Here is a 19,795-nt window from a genome sequence, read left to right on the forward strand (position 1 = left end):
GCCAGAATGAGCCCACCTCTGGGGTTTTCTGCTCTTCATCCTAACGGTACCTCCTTTCAGCCTTCCGCAACTGTGCCGTTGATGTAGCCTGGTAGTTTCAGAAGAACGGAGGAGGAAAGAATTTATTTCCTGTAAGAGGTGGTGGGATGCTGCTGCTGAGGGACTGCATCCTGCCTCAAAGAACTGTGCTGCTGCTGCTGTAAGTGTTTTGCAAAAACAGTTTTGTTTTAAAGCAAACTGGAAAAAAATAAGAAAAGATATATCAAGGCTGATGCTATCTGCACTCAGGAGTAATTTGATCATAACCCTCTTTATATCTGTCTCTTCCCCTGCCTGAAGTTCCCTACCTTAAAATGAATTTGTTCCTGAGACTGCTCGCAGAGGTAATCTAAACTGGTCCTGGCTGTCAATGACACGTGTATAATGACATTTTATGGCTTGTCTTAGCCAGCCTGCCTGAGGAATCCTATCGCTAATTGGTGCGTTAGGAGCTGCCCACAGCCCTGGGGACAAAGCAGCACTGGGGCTGCAGAACCACGGGATGGGCTCCTACCCACTGCACAGGATGCGCATCCATCCCATGGGACATCCCTGCTCCCTGCAGTCCCATTCAAAATCCCTGGGAAACACAGGGCGAGGTGGGCGCTCGCCCCCCAACCCCCTGCTCTGCAATGCGGGTGCCACCAATGGGGGGTAAAATGCAAATTTCATTGCAGCAAGACAATGTTTTCCTTTTGGATTCTGGGTTTTGTGTGCTTTTGGAAAGCATTTGGCAGCCACAGCAAGTATGTTTACAAAAAGAGCAGAACTGGTAAAGTTCAGGTTCGTGTTTGGATTCAGCCCCAGCAAACTGAAGCTGAAGCTGTGCCAGACGTTTGAAGCTGCCAGACGACAGTTCATCTCAAACAGAAAGCTGAAGAGGGGGAAAGAAATTTGTCAAATGTATTCCATGTGGAATTTCAGGCAATTTAATTTGATTCACTACACTCTGAAATGTCTTGGACTTCCCTATTGTTTCTTTACTTTAACACTAAATTTGATACCTTCTGGGATCGCCAGTGCTTTGTGCTGCATTCGTCACATCCTCTAATTTACTGGCTTTATTCTCTCTTTGTTTTAATTGACAATACTGAGCCCTGCCAAAAGCTCTCTGTTAACTTTAGGGTTGTTTGAGTCCTACAGTTGTTCTTCAAGGAAGGGCAGCGCTGCCTTTCTTGGGGGGAAGACTACTGCAGTAAGAAGGGGCAAAAGGGGTAAATGGGAAAAGGGAAAGGAAAAATGACAGATTTCATCTGTGTGCCTCCATCTGAAGCACCTGTGGGTAAATATCCTACAGATTCAGTGGGCACTGCAGCCTGGCCCTGGGGCAGGAGTACCATGGCTCTCTCCAGCCATGCAGCCACTCAATCTCTCTACTTCCCCTGTATTTATTACCCTCTGAAGTGCAGCTCTGGTATGGAGGGCACTTCTCCAACTCCTTCTGACCAAGTGCCAGAAACAGAGCCTAGAGTCTCTGCATCTGTAGATAAAGCTGCCTGGATTTGTCCAAATGTCAGAGCAGTGGAGCTCACACCATTTAAGTTCAAATAATATTCATTTCTCTTGAAACCTACAGACTTGTGTAGACTCTGTATATTCTCACAGATAAAAAAAAATATAGAATAAAACCATCCACTTTTAATATTCTCACCTAAATAATCTATTAATTTAGTATACTGTGACTGACCTCCCTGGATCAGTGCATGTTTGCTCCCTCAGCTGGGTTCAGGAAGACAAGAGTAGCCTACCCAAAGTTGTCTCACAAGTCAATAGCGAGGAGTTCGGTGCCTTTACTGGTGTGTCTGATGTATTATTTTTTTTTCCTGACAAGTGCAGCTTCTGTATCTAGGTGTTGAGGGTTGTCTTGAAGGGCAGGAAAAGAGAAGGGCTGGAGGCTATCTGACACGGCTGCAGTCAGAGCATCTCTTTCAGGTTCTCTTCTTAGGCTGTAAAAATGGTCTACGCTCACATTTTCTTTTCTCCCTGAAATCTTTTGGCAGCTCCCTGTGAGTTTCAAATACAGTTCTGGCAAGTTGAAAAGGATGGATGCGGGACAAGGGAAGAATCCTCAGGGCTGGAGGTGGGGCTGGCGGAAGCAGGCAGGGCTGCCTATGGTTGTGCAGATGCTGTGCATTGCCCACCTCTGCTCCAAATGTTAGATGTTTCTGACAGGGGAAGGGCTGAGGCTCTGCTCTTCCCAGGAGCCCTCAGAAGAAGTGCTTGGTGCAGCACTTCCCAGCCCAGGCCACCCCATAGCTTCTCCCCAGGATGCTTCTGCACCAGAAGGCTGCATGAACGTAGAAGCCACTCTACTATGACATAAGATCTTCCCCTTATAATTAAGCTGCTGTAAAATCTGGAGCTTTTTTCTCAAGAAATTTGTAGCAATGTTTAAAGTCTGTTCCCATGTAAGCATTTTCACAAACATGAGAGTGCTGTGAAAATCATTAGTGCTAAAGGTAAATCCTCCAAGTGAAGTGCCCTGGGATTTATGTACTCAGTGCTGTAGTAATAATAATTAAAATGCATACTACTGCAGGTAACTCCCAAAACTTGCGCTTTGCTCTGAAGCTGAGAAACTCATTGATTAGTCCATGGGGTCAATCAGTCCACCTTATTTGGAGAGTTAATCATAGAGAGGTTGTGCAACGTGACCAGCGCTGAAACAGGTTTGTTTACTGATCATTAATCAGAGAACCCAAACTCTCCTGTAGAGTGGTGAGAGGTTTGTTTCTACTTAGCCTTTAATTGCAAAATGATCTCGTTAGTGCCATAGTGGATGTCAGTACTATCCTATAGATGCATGGGTTAGCAGAAATGCTGAGTCACAGCTTGAAGCAGTGATTGAGCACCTGGTGGGAAGGCAGGGCCAACCTAGGGGAGCTCAGGTGCATGTGGTGCACTTGATTGACCGGAAGGGCTGGAGCCAGGATCCACCTCACGTAAGAGTTGTGGTGGAGGCAAGAGTGTATTGCTAAAGATCTCTGTGTTGACCTTTCAAAGGTAAGCAGTTTCTTTTCTTTATTTCTGTGTTTGTGGCTGTTGCATTTGAGCAAATCTTCAGCTTGCATTTAGGAAATGGGGGATCAGATTACTCCCCCCAACCCAATTCTAAATACTAAGAAGAGAAGGCAATATTCCATTTAGTAACAATGGTTTCTAATCAGATAAAAATAAGTGACAGTGTAGGATGAATCCCTCTACTAACTGCCAGAACATGTCGATTTATCAAATTTTTCCACTGTTGCTCTTTTTTGAGCTAGCCTCAGAGCTGACAGTGTGTGTTTTACAGTGCAGCAAGGTAGATTGATTGATCCTAAATAGAAAAGCCTTTGGGGTCTCTAGCTGATGTTTTAGCTTCAGAAAAAAAAATCCTGAATAAAGCATGTTAATGTAGAGAAAGGAGCCTGCTTTAATTGGACCAACTCCTGGCTTGCTGAAAATTAATGGCTGGCTGGCTGTTGCCACAGTGATTCATCTTTTCTATCATGTTCTACAGTCCTTCTCTCCAGGGGGTCTCTACTCCCCTCCAATTCCAATACCAAAAGTGAAATACACATTTTTTTCCCCTTTAAAAACATATATTTTAGTTGAATTGGCTTCAAGTAAATGAAAAATAGCACTGGTGGGAGTATGAAGGAGGCAGGCGGTGTCTGGGAATTGGAGTTTGTTTACTGTAGGGCTGGTTTTGTTTTGGGATTTAGATCTTTTTTTAATGTACTCTCAACTCCTCATTGCTACTGGCTGACTGTACAGGTGACAGAATGACTTTCTAAGGATCTTGACTTCAATGTACTGCAAGTTATTGTTCCTTTTCATTTTATCTGGCCATGGAAACAGGAACCCTATGTAAGCAAGAGCTGTTAAAAATGAATGTAAAACTGGAAATGGCGTTGAAAGCATTTTGGTGGCTCTGGAAATGAAAAGATGAATTTTCTGTGTAGCTGTACCAAACCCACAGATATATACATATATATTTTTTCAATAACTGACTGTACATGAAGAGGCTTGCAGTCTTGCCCATGAAACCAGTTGCAGGCAGTGCCGGTTGCAGCAAACACAACAACCTGCAAATGAACGTGAGGTAGTTAGAAGTTTAGTAGCACCAAATCCTGCATGGATTGTTTGATCGTGGAGGGGTTGGGATTTGGAATTTGAAGTGGTGAAATTCAAAGTATACTTCTAGTGTAAAAAGCTATTTTATGTACAGTTTCAAATCTGTCTTACTGCTGGAGATGAATCCCTACTACTGCTTGCTGGCTGTTTCAGAAGTATCACCAGTTGACTAGCATGTGGAGTTATTCTAACAAGCATACCATGGGTTGAGAATGCCATGAATTTTGTATTATTGCTTATTCTGTACAGGACTGTACTGTAAGTGTAGATTACAAGACAAAGGTTTCGTTGAACATAATTACACTTGGTAACTTATGTTAACTTATTGTTATTCCAGTAAGGCAAATATTAGCAATCATTGCTCAGAGATTGTAAATAATCCTTTGGAAAATTGATTGTGATGTTTGACGTTGACCTGAGATATAGAAAACAGATAAAATTGCGGCAGATTTCTTTACTATTAATTGCTGGGAAATAACATAAAGAAAATGGTAAATCATGCTGAATATTTTCAGCAGCTGACAGATGTTGGTCAGTTTGTTAATTCTGATAACTCATTCGTTTGTTTTTTATTCTGTGGACACTTGCAAATAATCAGTGCTTTATCAACGGTGTGGGCATGCATGCTTTTTATGTACAATCCTATACCAACCAACACATTCCTTTATTTCAGATGTTTTTCTGTATCAAAGCATTTTCTTAAACTGTGTACTATTAAACTTGATCACTGGGGATATGTGTATTAGAGCTGTTTGAATTGCAGCTCTTACCATTTTACCAGGAGAGTCTGGCTCTCCCACAGTACTATAAATATTAAATAAAGACACTAAGTGTTTATTAGAGTAATATTTTTGAGGGGTTGTGGTTGGAGAATGTAACCCATAAAATTAGGAATGGCAGGTTGAAAATTATACATTGTTTTTATCAGGTTTTACAGCTATTGTGTGGTGTGTGTGTGTGTTTATGCATTGTTTTCCTGGTACAGAAGGAGAAGAGCTCAGAGTATTTTATTAACTGAGTAGCAAATATAGTTGTGCATCATATGAGAGTATTGGATTCACTGTAAGCAGGAGTGAGATGGAAAGAGCACTCAGGACTTGTATGTTATATTGCTTGCAAGTGGATTGGCTCAAATTAAGTATTGTTTCCACAAAACATAGAAACAGCAACGTCTCCAGGTATTTTTTCTAGTACTCAAAGCTTGCTGCACCTCTGTACATCTGTCCTTTTAGTACAAGAGAAAGAGGATCCTCTTTCCTTCCTCTCAGCATTAGACTTTGTAAATAAAATATTCATTCCTGGAATTCCACCAAAGCTTTTCCATTTCTCCGTAGCACTCTGCTTTATGAAGCAATTTCAGCAATAAGCTGTGTGGCATTCCTCAATTTTCTTTAACCTTGTGCCAATTTTGGAAGCTTGCTTCTGTGGAGTGCCTGTGAAAGTCCATTTTCCAATTTAAAGCATGTTATCTATTTGGTTAATGGATGATTGAGGGGACTGCACTCCAACAGTTTGAATGAGAAACCAGGAGCCTGAATTTCAGGATTCAGTTCTCAGCTTTGCTTATGGGGTGATATGCACGTATTTTGGTGAACTGAGTAGTTTGGTGCCTGTTCTTAGACAACAGGTTCCTATCTGCTGAGGGAGTCTTTTCGTTATTGTATTTGTTGTGATACACACGGGCAAATGCTGCCACCAACCTGCTAGCATAGCTGGGCACTGGTGTTGGGAGCGGTGGGCCAGAAGTACCAATATTGTAGAAGATTGCACGGAGGGGATATTTTTGCACGGGCCCCAGGGCTTTGCAGTTTGCCCAGGAAACCAAAATTCCCAGAGGTGACAGTTAAACCATCCTCCTCTTAGTGACATCGACAAGGGTGGACTTATGGTTCACGTTTGTCACAGTCATGCTGGGTGTATGGAGACACCTCCTGAGGAGGAGAGGAGATGCTGCAGTAAATAGGGGGATGCATTTGCTGCTTTGAAGTTTATCAGGAACGAAACAACTTTGCAGTGCTAATAACCAAAACCATGGTGAAAAACAGAGTCCTGAAGGGACTTGTGTCCTGAGCTGTGGGATGATGGTATGCCAGGGAGGAGTATATCCTAATAAATAAGTATTATCCCTCTTGCTCCTCCAGCCCTGCACAGCTTGCCAGAGGGGGCACTTTTTAATGGACTAGGAGAAGCTAACGGAGAATCCAGAAGGATAAGGCTTCAAGTCAGTTCTTTGGTTTATACCATTTATAGTCCTATTAAATTCAATGCATTTCTCAGGCATTTGGAGGGCAAGGAAGTTCAGTGTATTCGTATGTCTTTCAAGATCCTCACTTGATCATTTGACTCTGTCCAGCTAGCTTAACAAGCTAAATAATAAAAGGGAACAATGCAAAACTTGTTGAATTTTTTTTTACCGTGTCTTTTTTGAAGAAAGATCCCAGTTTTTCTCTCAGGTGCCCAGCAGTTTGCTGCAGACTCCTGCAGCTTTTTTCCCCGTCGCTCAATACCTATTTCAGCATATATCAAATTGTTGTATCTCTTCCTTTCATAGAGAAGCAATTAAAAATGATGAGGGTAAAGGGTTAAACCTAAAAGCCTGCTAATGAGGGTGCCTTCTTGGTTTTCTTTTCATCAGGCATTTGATGCTGTTTTCAGCATAAGCTTTCGATAAGCATCACTGAACATTTTTCCAGAGTATATTAAAAAAAGTTTTCTCTTTCACCATCCTGTAAAAATGATAGATGTGTGGCTCTGCTGTTTATCTGAAACCCTAATTACTGATGCTCCCGCTTTTGAATGTTAAATTCATGCAGTGTTCTTTAGACTTCAAACTGGTCAGAGAAAGATGGATTTGTGTCCACAGAGAGATCTAAGTCTTGTAAACAGAGCCGATGTTTGTTTATTTATTAAATTATCTGAGAGTCAAGAGTTGCATCAACTGCAAATTGCATAGATTTACATCTTTCTAAAGGAATGAAAGGAGAACAATTTTCTGCCAATGGGTGAAATTTTAGTTTGTCTCCATGAGAGCAAAGAGGAGAAGGAAGAGGTGGGACTTGAGAATATGGAGATGTCCTTTCCTTGAGCGATAGCATTTGTTACAGAAGAACAACTTTACTTTTTTCCAATACATACATATGTATCTGGTAGAATATTAAATATGTAGATATGCAAATATATATGTACGCACATAGCTAAATATGTAAGTGTGTGTATATATATGTGTTTATATATATATATGTATGCATGTGAAATGATTCTCTGTAGTCACGTAGCATTCCAAAGAATCATTTCACAGGGAAGCAAGGAGGACAACCACAGGATTACTAATGGCAGCCATTGCAGCCATGTGGTGAAAATGTGAGCAGTTCATCCATACTTTGTTGCAGATGTGTTTTCTATGCTGTGTACAAATGGTGCCTAGAGCAATAGCAGCAGCAATACCTAACAGCAGCTAAACACCGTGGTCCCCAGTACTCGGGTCTTGATGAGTTTCTGAATTGCCTCCCCTGTGAGGCTGAAATCATCTGCAAAGCCAGGCTCGCTTCTTTATTAGCACTGGTTGTATGAGAATGTTTGTTTTGAGATCTGCTTGTGGGCATCTCTCAGCTTCCTTGCCACAAGCTGAGGGTAAGCAGAGGACTTAGCAGGGAGAATGGTTAGCAACTGTTGTTTGTTGTAATGCTTTCCGTAAGACAGGGAATGATTGCGTGTTCTGCTTTGTGCCTTGGCAGCAAGGCACAGGCTTTACTGGGGGCATTGAGTTTTGAACATCACCAGGCATTCATAGTGGTAAATATTTTTTAGGTGAAATCAATTAGTTAATTCACATTCATGCCTTGTGACTTGTAGGGCCCACTGCTGCCAGTGTAAGGCTGAGCCTGGGGTTGGATTGACTGCTGGGCTGAGCCTCCAGAGCAGGAGGACACTGAGGCCTCAGTGTCTGCTGCTAGGGTAGACGTGGCTATAGGTGCATGAGGCCTTAAACATGCAGCAGTGAGCAGCCAGCTCCTGGGGTACCACTTGAGTGGGCTGCAGCCTGCCTGCTGTTGTACACCATGCAGCCTTTGGCTGTGACTAAGCATGATGGAATTCGGATGTCCTTGAAAGCTTTCTCTGCTCACAGCTCCTGAGGACTCTTCAGCAGAGCTGGCTGTGTGATTCATTGCACCATCCCTCTACCTGTGCTACCTGAGAGCGCAGCGTGGATCGGAGACGTTGCTTGTTTAAAAAATTAGACATAATTTCTCTCAGGATTTTCTGTCTCTAGTCAAGTTTGTTTTAAACTAATGGAAGTAATTAGCAAGGCACAGAGGGACTTTGTCTAAGAGGTAGCCATATTTAGATAATGGAGCATAAAAGTCGGCACAGTGACATATGACACAGAGCAGCATATTGGAGCAATGCGCTGTGTCTTAAGCAGATGTTTAAGTACTTTGAGTCCCGAGTTCACTGCGTACACATACAGGAAGAGATTTCTTTTCTTTCTGACTCTTACTACACTGTAGGGCTACTTTCCTTCTCAATAAAATCAAAGAAGACTCTGAATTCTTATTAACGTGCGGTCATTATCACTCCTTTCTTCTTCAAATGTCTTTTTGTATATAATATGTTGGAACTTCAGGAGGTATGGATGGAAGTTGCTTTTTGCACTGCTGTTACATAGCAGAAGATTGCAGTAATACACCAGCTGATGTGCCCCGTTTCTAACAACACTGATGGCACAGAGATGAGAATAAATAACGTATTAGCAGCAAAGCACTCAACATGCACTCACAGCTAGAACAAGTAGGTGCAAACAAGGGAGCTTTGCAGAAGTTCCTGGGAGATGGAGGAATGCCACAGGGCATGGGATGTCTCCCTGGTGGCACTGGCCACCCCCCTGCATCCCCAAAGCCACCCCAGGTTCCTGCAGGTGACAGCAAACTGCCTGTGTTCGACCTCATTTGGTGCTTTCATACATCGTTATTTTTCAGATTAGTCTAAAACTAAATGAAGTCAATGTGTGTGGTTGTTGGCTGTGTCTTTACCATCAGTGAACAAAGCCTGGTGTGGATCTGAGCGCTGGCCTGGGATTGTTCCTGCAGTCAGATCAGTGATAGAGATTATCCCAGTACACCATTTAAAATGCCTTGTTTTGGGAGAAAAGAAATGTTGGCCTTCTGTTTTTTGCCAGCTGACCCCAATCCTGAGCACTGACTTGCTTTCTTATTTATTGAGCCTGATGGAAGTTCCACCATGGTAAGACAGAAATCCCCCACTCCAGACTGCTGAATATCAATGCCTTGCTGTGACAGACAGTGACTAAAAAGCAAGGATGCCAAGAGCTTCAATCTGCGGTCAAAGTAGCAATTAAGTAATATCCTGTCCCTTAGAGAAATGGTGGCCAACGTTTCATTCAAGCTGTGAGTGATACAGGAGATGCTGCTTCCTATTACACTGAAAAGCATTTGTTATGGTTGTGGAGATAGAAAGCAGAGATAACTGGTCAAATGTCTGGACTAAAGCATTTCAGATGAGATAGGCGTGGAGGTTATTTATTGCAGGCTGAGCTACAGTAAAGGTAAAGACAGCAAACCCCTGCTTTCCAAAGCAAAATGAAGAAACTTTGTTTTCCCCGGCCTCCAGATTTAAGGTGAACCTAGTGCTGTAGACAGTAACAATGAAATGGCTTAAAAGGATTACACGCACTTTTCTTATATACTAGGTAACTTTATCTGTCTTCTTTTTTGTAAATCAATGTCTGGCAGTTACTGTTTGTGCTTAATAATTTACTGCAGCATTAGCTAGCAGTTCCCACCACATGCACATAGAAATGTACTGATGATGTGGTTTAACTCAATATGCAGCCTGGAAAGCCTCTGTAAGTGTATGGTTATGGCATGGGTACAGCATCCTGATGAGGGAGGGGTGCACTTTAAAGGAGGAGAAAGGGAGTTTTGTGGTCAAGAAACCTTCAGTGAGATGGCTGGTGTCAAACTGGCTCCAGGTGCTCTTCTGGCAGGGAATGCCTCTGAGCTCCTTCTCCCACTGCAACCACCTTACTAGTCTGTCCTGTGCAAAGAGTCTGCTTAAGCTCCAACACATGGGCCAGCAGATTTTGCTCTGTTCAGAGCAGGCGAGAAGCATTGTGAAACACTCAGAAGCTGCAGCATTTGAGAAGCCGAGTAATGGTCCTAGTTAGAAAGCTGTATCCATTCACACTCACTTGAGATATTTTTACGGGTACAATATGTTTTCTTTCACCACATGTGTGTTCCACCCTGTGGATTACTTGAATGGCAGAAAGCGTTTTGTTTCCTATGTGATTAGCTGCAGGTTCAATTTCTATCAGGTTTGTCAATTTTGTCATCTAATAGTTTGGGTTGCTCTCTTTTTTTCCAGCCTAATGTATGTGACATGCTTCATAATGCCAATAAAAACAGTTTTCAAACTAGACTGTAAATGTATTTGACTGAAAAATGCCAAGAGTAAAAATACCATCTACTGGGGGAGCTTGGATCTGATGGCGCAAGCTTTTAAATGACAAGTTGTAATTTGTGAAGGAAAGGTTTACAGTTCCTCTTGCTGTAACGTGAATGGTATCCAGGTGTGGGATTGCAGCTCTGGTTGTGGGGTCCTGCTTCTAGCAGCAGATGCGCTCCCCAAAATGGTTTAAATTTTCCTTCTTTAGTTTTTTTTGTTTCTTTATTTTCTGATAATGGGATTGTTATGGGCTTTTAAATTTCAGTTAAGAATGTGCAAATAGGCTATCTGGTAAGTAGGTTATTGAAGGGTTAGGGAAATGGAGAACATTTCGTGCAAAAAGAAAAAATACCCACAGTGTGGGTAATAGACTCCAGTTGAATTTAAAAGATAATGGCAACAAGGGAGAAATCCACTTGTAGAAATGGGGAACAGCTGTGTTTGAGATCTAATGAAACTGTATCAAATACTTTAAAAATGGCTTACAACTTCTCCAGGGAATGGAGATTAAGCACAAGAGCACTCCTGAAAGGTCGAAGAAACAGTTAAATCATTTCCTTGATGGTTATTAGAGATATAGAAGACATCAGTGAAAATTAAACGTCTGAAACTTGTATTTGATTGCTTTTCTTATCACGCCAATCTCACACATTTTTTTCTATCTCTTGCTCTCTGTTCTAGTAAAATTTAATAACTGTGCCGGTAACAAGGGAGTTCGGTACGAAACCAACAGCCTGGACTTCAAGGTGAGAGCAGATGGGACCATGTATGCTGTCCACCAGGTGCAAATGGCCTCGAAGCAGCTGATCCTGATGGTGACCGCCTGGGATCCACAGACTCTGGGCAGGTGGGAGGCGATCGTCAGGTTTCTGGTGGGAGAAAAGCTGCAGCACAATGGACACAAGGTAGGGATCTTTTCAGAGCTCTTATTTCATTCTTCGTTTGACTCTGTTCCCAAACCTTTAAAAGTCATAGGATGGAACATAGGATTGATTGTGTTATCAGGTCTGTGCTTCTAGGGGATTTGCCTAGTTGGAAACCACAATAAGCAGTAGCAAATGTCTTGCAATTGGTTTACTGATGCTTGCTTGCTTTGTTAGTCTCTCGAATGTAGCTCAAAAGCAGGAATCTTTCCCTGCCCAGCAATGCAAAAAGTATTGCCTCATTTACATACAGCCATGGGCTGTGCAGTGCCAATGAAATTAGGGACTGTTACACACACACCCCTCTGGTCTGCTCCTTGTTTAGCTGTCTCTGGCCTACCTCTTCCATATCATCTTCAGCAGAAACAGTTCTTCCTTATCAGTGTAAGTCTGGACTGATCCCATGCAACACTGATTGTGTGTGGTTACACTCTCTACATTTAAAAATAAAAAGCAGTTCTTCATTGGCTGGGCAACTGTATTTAAGCACATTGCTAGATTTGAGGTTATGTTTAGGGTAAAAATGGCAGGGAATTGGCTGAGGACCCGATTTATTGCTGAGTCTTGAAGACCTTGTAGAGCAAGGATGAAGGTGCCTGTCTGCTGGGAGTGGACAGGCAGGGCCAATTGGCTGTGGCTGCAGATTGGATTAATGCACTGCAGTGGCTGTCTCAGCAAGCCTGGCCTCTCCTCTCTGCAGAGCTTGGGCGTAGAGGGCAGAGGAGGAGGAGGGAGAAGAGGGAGAGAAGCTTTCTGTGCCTTGGTGTAAGAAAGCTGCAGCATTTGGGAAGACTTGTATCACGTGTGAGACATGATGGAAAAGACTTGGAGGGTCTTAAATCTAGTAGTCACCCAGTGGGCTGACCCCTGAGGTTTTGCGTGGCTTAGAGTCACATAAATACATTTCTGCTGCTCTTCAGTAAGATTCTGGCTTGTGCAAGATATAATTAAGCCCTATATGTTATGTCAGCTGTATTTGCCATTTTCTAACCAAAGAAATACTGCTTCCTTCTAAAAGTAATTAAATATTGAAGGAACAAAGTAAGGTGTCTTATATACAGCTTTAAATTCCTTCTTGGTGTAGCAGAAAGAAAACTAAGTACACATTGGTGCTTTAGTAAAATATTTGATTGGAAATTCATCTGATGTTAATATAAGCTGAACTCTAGTTCAAAAATAAAGAGAGTTAAGCTTTTTAAAATTCATATCCCTCCTTTCTAAAAGCCTTATTAGTGTACAGTTTGAGGCTGGGAAAAATATGAAAAACGCTACTAATGACAAGGTCACAAGGAGTTTTATTGCCAGTCCCTACAGTAGGCATCTGAGTTCTGCTTTATTTAAATGCTTGTGCTTTTTTGCAAGCAAAATAATCCTTTGTTTACTAAAGGAAGAAATAGAGTTATGAGTTCATTTCAAAGATAATAGTGTTTATGTTAAAAAAACCACAACAGTATGCAATACAATGTGTTTCAGGCCGCGACCCTAATATACTACATTTCATGGCTTTTACTGCAAACAGATTTCACATTTGGTTTTGTGAGGTACAATATGACTTGAGCAAAGCTACACGATTGTTTTAAAGACTTCTCTGACTGTTGTGGTATGCTCACAGTGTGGAGGTGGAAAGTATAAGAGAGAAGGGAGGAGGTGACATGAGAGAAGGAGCCCCTCTTTCCTTCCTGAGTCATCATTGAAAGGGAAAATCTGAATTTAGTACACAATTACCCAAGAATTAAAGCTCCATGAAAACATTATTATCCTGTCTGGAATGACTGTTATCAGTCATTTGGAAGAAGTTAGTACAGGATGAATGATATAGGAGAAGTTGACGTAGGGAGTAAACCTATATCCTGGCTGCAGAATGGGCGTGGTGGTCTGCTTTCTGGGAGACACAGAGGATATGGCCCTGAAAAACATCTTTCTTTGCGTTTGTGGTCCTTGATTATTGCAGTGCATAGGAATAGTATATAGGAATATAGGAATGGAAATTTCCATGGCAGGTTTGGAGAGCTTTGCTGATGGCCAGCGTGTCCTCAAGGTGGGTGGTGAATCAGTTGAGGATGGCTGCTGTCAGGATAGGCATCCCCTTGTGTGCCTTCATCACAGTCAGTGTTTCTGGTGTCTACACTTGTGCCTCAGATCCCACAGCCGTGCTGTTTCTCCCAGTGTAAGCTGACATTATGATGGTGAGGTCCAGCACAATAACAGCTTTCCCTCCTTCTTAATGTTGGCCTTATAAATGTGCTAATTGCATTTGATAACTGAATAACCTGGGAAAACTTGCAAATTTTCACTCCCAACTGCTGTAATAAAGAAAATTTAATGACAACAGTAAAGCTTAATGCTAGGAGGATGAAATGATGGCAAAGAAGGTAAATATTTAAAATGCATATTTTGTGATATCTGAAGCATACATTTTCTCCTCCTCCCCAGAAAACACTCAGGTAAACTTATTTCTGGTTAACGCGAGTGGTGTTAGTAACTCTAGGAACTTTTTTTTGTTCAGGCTTGCAGGAAACGTGATAGCAATTCAATTAGAAAATGCAAATGAGGTCACATATTTCCCACAAGGAGTGACAAATTACCCCAGAGAAAACCGAGTGATATTCTAGCATAACAATAAATACTTAAGATAAAGTTTCTTACGGTGTTCTTGTCTAGCTGTCTGTTGTTGCAATTTAAAGTATCAATCAGACCTGTGGGTATAATTTGGAATAAAGAAGAGAAAGAAACAAAAAGAAAAAAGTTGTTTATGAAACAGTATTAAGTCATTGTGGCTTATGTCAGCGTTTATGAAAGATAAACTTGAGTGGGATAATGCTCCAGAAGAAAACAAAGTAAAGCCAGGCTTGACTTATCTGGAATTAGCAGTGCGGTGTCTTCTTTCCTAAGAGTGCAGGCTATTATGTATAACAATTGGATATTGATTTAACCACAGGTCCAAAGATTGTTTGTGAACCATGACATTGCAAGGACCTCAGTCTTGAGAGTGCCCTCTGCTTCTTATCGGCAGCAACTCAAGTTGCCTTAAGTGCACAAATGCACACGCAGTGCTTTGTGCTTCACTTTCCACACTATCCCCATGTCATTGCAGTCCAAGCTCTACTCATCACTCCTTGCTGATCGGCATCCTCTGTTCCCAGTACTAACATGTCCTATCTGAAGTTCTGGCCCACTCTTTTTGGACTTTGTTTTCCAGTGCTTGCTTGCATCTGACCATTTGTGAGGTTAGTTTTCTGGCAAATTTCTCTTCGAGTTTCCTGTTTCTCAAGCCATGATTTAAAATCAGGACCATAAAAACCCAGAAAAAGAGCTTGGAGATGCAGGATATATTGAGTATGTGTAGAATGCTGGTTGTCTTTTCTGCCGGTGACTTATCTTAGGAAAAAATATTGTTTTACTTTCTATGGGAACTGTTGAGTCATGGCCTGAACCACTGCTTGATCACCTGAGGCAAGGACTGGGTCAGCCATGGGAACACAGCTGAAGGCAATTCAGCTGTGTGACCAGAAGGGGTGGAACCAGGTTTAGACCCCATTTAAGGGCTGACTAACAGTAGAGAAGGATCTCTTTCTGGAGATCTCTCCTTTGTAGAGCTTTTCATTGCAAGCCTAAATCTTCAGATACAGGTGAGCATTCCTTCTCTCTTTGTTCCTTTGCTATCCCCCTATGGTACCCTTTCCAGCTGTACTTTGTTGACTGTACATACGTGAATCATGTTTGTGTGAACTAAAATTTCTCATTGTTCAAGCTTCTCAAATTTTGACCATATAAGTATGTAAATTTTTGTAATGCTAAATCACCAGAAATTGTGCAATTAAAGTCTCACAAATATATTGACATGCAGCTAGTGTTTTAAACGCTGAGGCATACTGTCAAAAAAACAGTGCTTGCTTAAGCCCAGGTTGTGTTTTATTGTCTCGTCTTATTTGAGGCTTTTTTCATTACTCAGGTAGGAATCCACAGCCATACAATATGAATGTGATTCTTGCAGCCAGTTTTTTTGATTTAAAGCCTTTAAATAATCATCTCTGGCATTTTACCTAGCTGAGATTTTAAATTCCAATACAGCTTTTTATTGCTGATCACAAATACAAAGGTCTCCAGGCAAGGAAAGGCTTATTCAGCACCGATCATGTTTATGACCTCAGTTATTGCACTAGCCAGGATGCCCTGCACAGGGCTGGAAGTGATGAAGACGTATCCTTCCTTTGATGGAAGAAAATGACTGCTTAAGCAGGAGTTGTGCTTCTGTTGCTCCCATTTGCCTTGACACTTTTGAGTGGGTGCCTGTGGAAGGAATGGTGGGGGGGGGGAAGCTGACTTAGTTGTTTCCCTTCCCTCCTTCCCCTGTACTGGGACACAGTATGATGCATGGCATCAAGGTGATGGAGCCTGCCTTCAAGCTGTGCTATCCCCACACTGGGGCTGAAGGAAAAGGATTGTATTTGCCATCCTACCTTTTTTGTGGCTGTATGCATATATGATTTCAGAACCAGCTCATTATGCTGTCCAGCAGGTGCCCTGAGGCTGCCCTGTTCCAGCACTTCTGTGGGAAAATTAATAAATTAATATCATAACTGTTACCAGTGAGACTGATCACGTAATTGTGGAAGTCTAATGAAGACACGTCAGGTGAACTTGTCTGACTTCATGCTTAAGTGAATTTGAACATCTAGCATTTAATCATTGCGTGAGCTGGAAGTGCTGTTTGTGACAACGTGTGAACTTTCCTGACCTGATTTTCAGGTGCACTCAATCATGTTGTCTTGCACTGAAACCAAGATAAGATATGACATACAGGTGCTCATTGCCTTGGAAAATCAGCCCACTACGTGAAGTTTCCAAGCACTGCACTCGCTGCATTTAGTTCTTAAATAGTCAGCATCTTACCAAGGGTCAGGCTCAAAGCCACACTAGAAAGATCATCCTGAAGTGAAATTCACTCCAGATCTGCCTTCCTTCAAACAAAAAGAAGTCGCAAGGATTGAACTACCTACACAGAAACAAGTCTTTTCTGATAAAACAAAGCCCTCGGACTGCCGCGCGCTGCCTGCCTGTGATGTCTGCTGTGCCCTCGTGAGATCAAAGCTCCTGACCTCTGGTTTCACGTTCTTTGTTGCAAACTGCTCAAGTCTGACTGCTGCTACAAAAAAATATTTTGGACTCAGTCTCCTGTAAAACTCTTCATTGCTGTGGTAATTCATTGACAGGAGTGTGTAAACAGAAATTTGAGTAAAAGACAAAACTGCCATCGTGCAGGCGCATCATCTTCAGAAAGCCTTTGTCAGCTGGTAGCACAGCTGCTTTCTGTTCTTCTCCTTGGAATTACCAGCTGGAGGAGCAAGGAGAGCCAGCAGACCTGAGCGTCCAACCTGGCAGTGGACTGAGCTGGTGCTCATTGCTGATAGGTCAGCAGTGGGGTTTCAAATACTGCCTCTGTCTGGCGATGCTTCTAGGCACCTGCCTAAATTTCATCCTGGAAATGGGGATAAATTGAATGTGTTTGCATTTAAGCATATGCTTAAGTGCACTCCAGTACTGGGGAATAAGAGAAGAGCAGCCTTTACTCAAGAGGCTCTTGAGATAACCAAAGGATAACTTGAAAGGATGAACTCTCCTGCTAGTGCTGAGAACTACCAGAATGAATTACTTTGTGTGAAGTAGCAGTGGTACTTGTGATCTCTTAAATCGCTTGTGATCTTTTTACTTGCAAACATTATGAAGAGAAGGAATATTGTTACATTTAATTCATTATGATTATTTTAATTCATGTATCTTTTGAACTTCATGGCTTTAGAAAAATAAAATGAGGTTAAAATGTTTCACAGGCTTCTTAAGGTGTAGATTTGCTCCTGCTTCTTTCTGTGATGAAGTACGGTTGTAACAGGCTGTTCTGGAAGTAGCAGAAATGGGTTTTGGAGCAAACTTTAAAATGTTGCCTATAAAATTATTCATTAGAAGTTCTATCAGGGTAAAGGAGGCTTTCCAGCCCAGATATTTCATGTTTATTTTTTTTCTCAGTAAGACACTTCTAGAATGGGAGAGCTAATAGCAAGCTGTGGTATGGTTTTGTTCTTTAATAATATATACGCCAAGATCCACTGCCTTTATTCCTGTCCTATAGGTATCTGAACAGATAAGAAGCAGAACAGTACGTAATATTCTGTAATTTAATAACCATACTCCTGAGAAGTACTTGTAGTTCTGAAGGCATTATGTGTGGCTTCTTCCAATTATGAGGATGACATTAAGTTGAAGATAGAAGCCTCTTTTTGTAAACACTAGAAGTTAGGGAACAACAGTAATTTAGATGTTTCTTAAACAATCCTACCTAAGAAGCATTGCAAGATTAGATCTTACAAAGGGAATGTGAAAAGGTCAAGTTGATGTGGGGAGCTTTGTAAGGAAACAGCCTCATCAGAAATGTTCATGTTGGGATAAGATGCTCAAGCCTTAAAATGAGAGAGGAAAAGCACATCAAGAGCTGTGCTTAGTGGATGATGTCATCCTCTGTTCATTGAACGCTCTCATAATATTCAGAGCCTGGCAATGTCAAGAAAGGTGTCAGATATGTTTGAAACCTGTGTGTTTGAAACTGTAAAAGACTCCCCCAAAAGACAGAAGGACTTCTTTCATACCTGCTTTGGTACATGATTCTCCCTGAGAATGGAAAAGGAAGATCATCACAAGCTTGTAGGAGGCTGTCTGAGTCTGTGAAGCCCTTGTCTGCACCATCAGCCTTATTAGGTTTTCTGATCAAAGAGATTAAACAGCATTTGTTGTACTGAATGGGAGTATTCCGTGGCAACCTTATGGGCTTTGCCATAAGCTGGTGAATGTCTTGTTTCTCTAGGGTCCAGACTTACCATTTCATTAGCTGTCCAGTCAAGACCCTGCAGGAAAGAGATCTTTTTCTGCCCGACTTACAAGTGTGAGTGCTGTAGTCTCGGTGTTTGAAAATTTCCTGGTTTCACCTGATGTCCTTCCTCATCTTTTTCCATCCTTCGTAGCCTTACAGTGCTGAAGAACATTTTGGTTCCTCAGTTATTCCAATCACACTTTATTACTTATGTTGGATAAAATTTTCCAGAACCTGCAAAGCCAGCCATGTACCTCACAGCCCTCCATTTGCATGCATGCATCGTCATTCAGTAATGACGGAGCAGCGCACACACAAGCAGGTGCTCAGCTTTGATGCAGACCGTGCGGAGAGCACGGTGTCTGCCATGCACAATGCATAAGTGTGCATTTTACATGGCTCTCCTCCTCTGGGGGCCATAACTCTGTTAGGTTTTAGTCAAACTTTACCTTCCCTGTCAGCTGATGTATTCTAGAAGCTCATGCACTTGCCAAATCTGACAATTTTTCTTACTAATTGACTCTAATGTGAGCTGCTCTATGCAGCCCCACTGCTAACTGATTAAACAACAAAAAAAAAAGTAATGAATTCTTGCTTAACTAGCTGATTTAATTAAAATGTTTTATACTGTAATTGTATGGTTTCTATAAATGGAGAGGTAATTTTGTTTAATGAGTTCCTAACCAAACATAACATTCCTGACTGTATGCAACCAGATTTGAGAAAGGTCACAAGTGCTGAGATTCCACTGTTTGCTTTTGTAAGTCATGATGATCAAACAGCTTGATCTGGCACTTGAAATATCCTATCAGGGTTGGTTCCCCCTATCCCTGTTTATACCAGAAATTATTAGTATAGTTTTAGGAGTAGAGGGGGTTCTCCTCTGTATCTGAACACTGTTCATTATCTTTAAAGTGGAAGTCTACTGCCAAAATCACATCTCGTTGTCAATTAGTGGCTTCTCTGCAAATGCATTAATTTAATGCCCCCGCTGAAGTATTGCGTGCACTGGAACATCTTGCTGCTAAAGCACTAGTTTTCAGAACACTTTGACACAAATCACTCATGAATAGCAATTTATGCCTTGATGGCAGTGGGACTTGATATGAAGCTCTCTGTGATTAAATTTACCACAGTGTTTACAACTATTAGTAAATAGAGCTAATAGAGATAGTCATAACAGAATTCCAGGAGGTGGAGTGAGGAGAAAAACAGACTATGGACCCCTACCCACATGGTTGTGAAGGAATACCTTCACACAGACAAACTTCAATAAAAGAAAGGCTAAAATAAGATGTCTCCTCTTCTTAAAACTATATTTTCCTGCCTTCAACTTTGGTGTATTCAGCAATGACCTAAATACAAAAGAATCAATTACCGTAAAATAAAT

The 19,795-nt window shown here is 41.7% G+C and overlaps 1 protein-coding gene across 2 annotated transcripts in view; it reads left to right on the forward strand.

Annotated features, from left to right (window-relative positions):
* CDH4 (cadherin 4) overlaps positions 1-19,795 on the forward strand; it is a 417,253-nt gene that overhangs the window by 240,257 nt on the left and 157,201 nt on the right. For both annotated transcript variants that reach the window (NM_001004391.2, XM_040650680.2), the window contains one exon: positions 11,302-11,525. In NM_001004391.2, coding sequence (NP_001004391.1) covers positions 11,302-11,525 — 224 coding nt within the window. The remainder of the gene's footprint in view (positions 1-11,301; positions 11,526-19,795) is intronic.

This window comes from Gallus gallus, chromosome 20 (genome assembly GCF_016699485.2).
Source record: "Gallus gallus isolate bGalGal1 chromosome 20, bGalGal1.mat.broiler.GRCg7b, whole genome shotgun sequence".
In the NCBI taxonomy this organism is placed as follows: domain Eukaryota; kingdom Metazoa; phylum Chordata; class Aves; order Galliformes; family Phasianidae; genus Gallus; species Gallus gallus.